Source organism: Acomys minous (assembly GCF_964271855.1).
Source record: "Acomys minous genome assembly, chromosome: 1".
Taxonomy (NCBI): Eukaryota; Metazoa; Chordata; class Mammalia; order Rodentia; family Muridae; genus Acomys; species Acomys minous.
In genome coordinates this window covers 31,881,322-31,888,038 of record NC_140483.1, presented here as the reverse complement: position 1 = coordinate 31,888,038, position 6,717 = coordinate 31,881,322, and the positions used below count along the sequence as shown (strand labels likewise).

Sequence of the window (6,717 nt, the reverse complement as noted above, 5' to 3'; positions counted from 1 at the left end):
TTTATATACAAGTGATGTAAGATACAAAACCAAAAAGAATCCAAATAAACACTGAAGTTAGAAGCACTAAACCGCAGTGATTAGGACTGGAGAGGGCTCAGCAGGTGAAGGCACTTGCGGGCAAGCCTGACGAACTGAGTTTGATTCCTGGAATCCACATGATGGAAGGAGGACGACGCCTGCAGGTTGTCCTATGGTGCCGTGGCACGCTCCATTCACACACACACACACACACACACACACACACACACACACACACACACACACACCCCATAAAAACATCTTTATGGTAAATACTACCTTTATTTTAAAAAGTTATACATGCTAGAAAAAAGCATAAATGATACATGTAAACAATTGTTTACCAAATACTTATTTTTTTCCTTGAAAAAGGTGCAAATGATGTTTAAATGTAAACACAAAAATTGCCAAACATTTTGTTGTAGGGAAGAAGGAGAAGGTAAAGGTTATTCCTTTTGGTTGTGGCTAAAGTCTCATTCAAAGGTTTTCCTGCAACATATATTGAAAGAAGAAAAATCAGTCTATGACTATAATGGGGGGAGAACCTTAGGCACTAAAATTTTCATTTATTTCCTTAAAATTTTTAACCTTTAATCAGAAAGGGCAACTTAGGAAACATAGTTACAGTGGCCTTACGGGATGAAAGACAGTGACAAAGAGTCAGCATAGCGACCCCAGGCCTGCTCAGACTCCTTCCCAGGCACCGCTAAGAAGAGCTGAGATCATTCCTTTGGAGGTGTTACTGCAGCTCACAGCTGAGAGAGGCCGCTTCTGCATGTGGCAATGAGGAGATCCAGAGAGAAAGCTGCAGGTGGAGACATCTGTGGGCACTTGGTTTTACTGTATTCTCAGGACAACAGTGAATGGGACTCACACTGTTCTAATAAGAGGCACTGAGCAGAGGCCTAGGGAGAAGGTGTGGCAGAAACTCTATGAAAATATTACAGGGGAGAAAGCGGTGGGGGCAGAATGGAATAGAAAGCAAGTTCGGTTAGATAGACGTAAACGTTCACTGGTGAATGAAAACCAGCATCCAAGTTCTGCTTCTATAAATTTAATATTCCTTCTGATTTATCCTATTTAGCGAAATGTTTTCTTGTTTTGCTTTCCTTTTACATTTAAAAAAATTTATTTTTAATTACTTGTATTTGTGGGGTATATGTGTGTTTGTATGTATATGAATGCACAGGAGTATAGGTACCTGCAGAGACCAAAAAACAGCCTTGGATAAGACAGTCCACTGGTTCTCAACCTGTGAGTTGCAACTCCTTTTGCCCTTTCACAGGGGTCACATATAAGATACCCCTGCATATTAGATGTTTACATTACAATTAATAACAGTAGCAAAATTATAGTTGTGAAGTAGTAATGAAAATAACTTTATGGTTGGGGATCACCACAGCATGAGGAACTGTATTAAAAGGTTGCAGCATTAGGGAGGTTGAGAGCCACTGCCCTAGCTGGAGTTTACACAGTTATGAGCTGCCAGATGTGGGTGCTGGGAGCTCAGCCTGGGTCCTATGCAGAAACAGCACACACTCTTACTGCACCATCTCCAGCCCCTTTATGTTCTGCAGTGTTCTGATAGTTAGTGCAGGAATGGTAACTAGTGAATATACTTTGTGTCTATGTCACTGGTAATCTTTGCAGATGGATAGTATCTAACAGGAATAACACCCAGGTTATAAATAGCCCTTCTGCCCTTATCAGTATTTTCAAAATCAACCCAAAACCTAAAAAAGCAAAGAAAATTTTGCAGTAAAGTTTCTCTGTGTAGCTCTGGATGTTCTGGACTCGCTTTGTAGACCAGGCTGGCCTAGAACTCAAAGCTCTGCCTGCCTCTGCCTCTCTGAGTGCTGGGATTAGAGGAGTGCACCACTGCACCTGGATCAGTTTGGAATTTTTGCCTTTTTTTTTCTCCATTTTTTTTTCATGGTAGGAAGAATAAGTAAGAAAAAAAAATTAAAAAAACAAGAAAACCAAAGGACCCAAGCCAACAAAAAAAGAAATCCCCATCAAAACTCCCTGATAAATTAAAGCCAAAAATAAATACTCCTGTGTACAGAGCAGAAAGGTTTTGTGCAAAGGTGGCATCTTGCAGGTGAGGCTCGTCGTTAGACTGGTATTTCTGAATGTTGAGGCACCGGCAAATAATAAAATTTGTTCTAACATTTTCTTGAGCTGTACAAAGCTTCAAAGTCAAGGCTCTTCCAAATACGTAGGAGAGTACGCTTTCCGTGTTCACCATATGTGGGATTCACAATGTGTCATTTTAATAACTCCTACACCACCTCCCAGCCGACGGTAATTCATCCCTCCATATAACCTGCAAAGATAAAACCAAAAATTTTTCTACCTGGCAAAAACAGCAGTCATGGCACTTTCAGCTTTGTGTAACTTTTCCAAAGTCAGAAGCAAGTTGAACACAGACAAGTAGCAAGAGGAATTCAGACTATACTGCAAAGCGCTCAGGTGAGTGAGGCTGGCTGCCTACCTTTTTGCACTACACCTTTGCACCTAGACTGGCTTCTAACACACAAAACATATGTTCTACATTTTAGTGTCTAATTTTATGTCTGGCTATTTACTTTCCAAGTTGTATTTTCTCTTTGCCTAAAACTTTCTCAATTGTTTGTTTTATTTCTCTTGCTATGATCTTCCTAGGCCTATAGCTGTGGAAGTGCTGGTATTACAGGTATGTACCATTGTACCTGCCTCAATTATTTTTATTTTATTATTTTATTTTATTTTTGAGCTGTTCTCACTCCAGCTGTGGTTGCTTCAAACCCATGGCAATCCTCTTCCTTCAGCTTCCAAAGGGATTATAGGTATAAGCACCAAGCTAAACTGCTCAATTTCTCCCTCCCCTTGTCTCTCCTCCCCTCCTCTCCCTCCTTCCCTCTCTTCCTTTCTTCTTGGGTATCTGTGTATAGGTGCACCTATGTCTGGAGACAAGAGGTCACCTTAGATGCCATTCTTCAGAGGAATTTTAATCTAGCAACATGGATGCTCCGATCACTCCAAAGACCTTCTAGGTCTGTGTGATCTGGCTGGAATGCAGACACACCCTTAGTACACACCTTTAATTTCAAACAATGAAGGTAAAGTTAGTTGGTAGAAAGAAACACCCATGTTTGAAAGTGAGGAGGCAAAGTGACAAATTAGAAAAAGATCTGACAGAATAGGATAGGCCCAACTCTCACAAGAACAGAGAGGAAGAGAAAAGCTTTGAGAAAGCAGCTCAGAGAGAAAAAGGAGGAGGCAGTTTTACCAGGAGAGTTTTATAGAGACAGGTTGAAGAGAGAACAAGCTAGACCTAGGTAAAGACAGAACGAGCCAGAGAATGAGAAGGCACCAGAAGTTTAGAAGAGATTACAAGAGTTAGTTTGGGGCCAAGCACAGCAATTCAGTCAGAAGCTGAGAAACACCAGTTTGAATCAGTCAGCTTGGAGAGGAGTTTGAGCCAGAACAGCTGAGTTGAACCAGCCAGCCAGAGTTCAGTAAGAAAAAAAAAAAAAAGGGTGAGTTTATTGAGTAGTAAGTCTCAGAGGCTGAAAACATTCTAGGCCTAGATAAGATTGTATGGAAGCTAGAAGCTTCCAGGGAGGCCTAGGTTAGCAGATGGAGACAGTAGGCCTCTAAGAAGATAATTGCATCAGAAGAATGAAAGTTATATTTACAACCCGTCATTTGAGTTTTGAGACAGGGTCTCTCAGTAGCCTGGAACTCATCAAGTAGGCTTGGATGGGAGCCCAGGGACCTGCAGTGTCTGTCTCCCCAGCTCTGCTAATGCAGATGCACACCACCATGTTTGGCTTTTCAAGTCTTCATGCTTGTATAAGCAAGCACTTTACCAACTGCTCTTTCTTCCCAGCCCATCAGTTACTCATTTTTATTCCTTTGTCTATATAGTATCACATCAGCATTTAGCGAGTGATAATGTGAACAAGATCATCTTCAAAGTTAAAGACTCCATGGAAAAGTACTAGCTCCTCATTCAGCAATGAGATAAAATTGGTTTGGGATATGCACCTGGCATGGTAATACATGTCTATAATCACTGAACACAGAAGGGTGAACATGACAGGGTGAGGAGGATTATCCCTGCTTAAGGCTAGCCTTGGCCTACAAAGGTCTAGGCCTGCCTGGGCTGTAGAGGGATACTTTCTTAAAAAGCAAAACAACTAAGCGTGGTGGTAACCCATGCCTGTAATCCCAGCAGTCAGGAGGCTGGGGTAGAAGGAATGCTGTGAGCTCAAGGGCAGTTGGGCTGCAGAGTAAATTCCACATCAGCTTGGGCATAATGAGACCCTGCTTCAAAAAGCCTCAAACAAAAATAAAATTAAAAAGTTTGGGCCAGGCATAATAATACACACCTTTAATCCCAGCACTCAGGAGGCAGAGGCAGGTGGATTTCTGAGCTCAAGGCCAGTCTGGTCTACATAGTGAGTTCTAGGACAGCCAGGACTATAGAGAGACCCAGTTTCAAGAAGAAGAAGGAAGAAGAAAGAAGAAGAAAAAGTAGGAAGGAAGAAGAAGGAGAAGAAGAAGAAGGAAGAAGAAGGAAGAGGAAGAAGGAAGAAGAAAAAGAAGGAAGAAGAGAAGGAAGAAGAGAAGGAAAAGAAGAAAAAGAAGGAAGAAGAGAAGGAGATTACATCATATAATCTAGATTATTTTTAATACTTTCATGAATATTATTCATCACACATTACTAACTTTAGTGATGGCCACTGATAAAAGTCCATAAATAAAGTATATGAGACAGGAAAAGATAAAGCTATTTCTTAAATTATGCTTATTCTGAATTCCTACCAAAAAAAGAGAAAACTATATAAAGAAGAAAATATCCCACAAGTGGGAGGCATTTCTTTGTGCAAACCTGTTCTTTCCTCTCTGCCCTTTACCATTTCAGGGAGGCTTCTCTGGCCACCCTTTACAGCCATGCTTCCCTGCTTGCTACAGTCATCCCGCAGCTCCCCTGCTTGCTAATCACGCAGCACTTCCACCTAGTACGACATTATAATGCTCACACCAGGACTGCAAGGAATTTGTCTTCTTCACTTTTGTTTCCTCCAAGACCAGAACACTCAGTAAATCTGATACACACGGTCATGAAAAATATAATGTTGGAGCAAAAACTCACTATGTTGTTATTATTCTGACTTTAGTACTGTGACTACTCAGCCACACACAGAATCCCAAGAAAGTAACTTCAGTCTCTAAGAGGAATTGGAGGGTGTGCTTGCCTAGCATCTGACACCCTGGATTTTGGGATAGAGAAAGTGCTAGAGGTTAAGCCCAGGCTCTCATCCAGCTAGGAATGTACTCTACCACTGTGCCCAATCCTGGCCATGAAGATTTAAAAGCTAAATAAAATTAAATTTATAAAATACAGGTTAACATAGTTAACCTCTCAAAAATAGGATGTAGCTTCCTATCTAAAAGTATACATTAAAATTGGCTGGATTTCAAAACAGAAGAATCTATATCAATACACTTTTAAAAGCTAGTTATATATGAAATAATGGGAACCATTAAATAGGTTTTAAAATATTGTTTTGTTTTGTTTTGAAAGTGACTACATTTTTACTCCCTAGAAACAAGACTTCTCAAACAAAACAAAACAAAACAAAACAAAAACAAGCAAACAAAAACAAGAACCTATAAAGAGAGTCTGAGAACTGAAAGGCAGGCCCTGAGTCTAATAATGTCACTAGCTTATTTATGCACACCTTTTATTTTCTTGGTACTTTAAGTTTCCTCAGCAGGATGTGATCAGAATAGAAAGGATATTTTTCATTGTTTTTCTTACCTCTATTTATATAACATGAGATGGTTAGTAGAAGAATTTTGGAATTTGCTATCATACTCTTTAGAAGAACCAAGTCAAATGTTTCATCATATCTGGGTAACCTTAGCACACTTGAGGAAATCACACGAGGACTTTGGGCACTGGCCATCCCAGTTTTGGTGGGCATGATCTTTCTCAATCTCATGGTTTCAAGTGAGTAATGAAAAGACTTGCAACAGTCTAAAGGTTACCTCCACGTATTGGCATCTGGATCAAAAACTTCAATGGTCTTCAAGTACGTTGTCCCATCAAAACCTCCTACTGCCATGAGCTGTCCATTGACCACTGCCAGGCCAACCTGGAAGAGCAAAGCAGTGGCTGCTGCAGAACTGAGACAACCACTGGGAAACTTTAGACTGTCTCTAGACATCCACTCAAATCTATGAATTCATATTCTAGTTTACATGAATTCAGGGAGGAAAAAGTAGCAGTTTTATATGAAATTATGGGAAGCATTAAATTATGTATTTTATTAATAAATGTACACAAGAGTCAGACCATGTGTTTGTAAAATTTAGAAAAGCATTCACTAGGTAAGAACAAGAACCTCCAGACTGCTCTCACTTCTGGTTTGTTCTCTCTAATCCACTTTCTAAATTGCTACTGAAATATTGAAAATATAAACATAAACATGTCACTCCTGTTCAGAAACTTCTAAGTCTCTGTCCTGCCTAAGGTAGGTTTAAGGTCTGTAATGCTACTCAGGTCTTTCAGGAATCTGTTATAGGCCAGGATGTTGGGTCTCAGCTCCATTTCCCCCTCTGGCTGTACTCTATGTTCCGGTAACACTGGGTCAGCCATTAGTCTCTGAACTAGTATGCAGGGTTTCCTGGCTCGTGTGAACT

General features: G+C 40.3%; 1 protein-coding gene across 3 annotated transcripts in view; it reads right to left on the bottom strand.

Annotated features, from left to right (window-relative positions):
* Positions 1-280: 280 nt before the first annotated feature.
* Positions 281-6,717, bottom strand: part of KLHL20 (kelch like family member 20) — a 40,381-nt gene continuing 33,944 nt past the window's right edge. For all 3 annotated transcript variants that reach the window (XM_084783068.1, XM_084783069.1, XM_084783067.1), the window contains 2 exons: positions 6,064-6,170; positions 281-2,347 (listed from right to left, as the gene is read on the bottom strand). In XM_084783068.1, the coding sequence (XP_084639194.1) occupies positions 2,263-2,347; positions 6,064-6,170 (192 nt within the window). In that variant the 3' untranslated portion in view covers positions 281-2,262. The remainder of the gene's footprint in view (positions 2,348-6,063; positions 6,171-6,717) is intronic.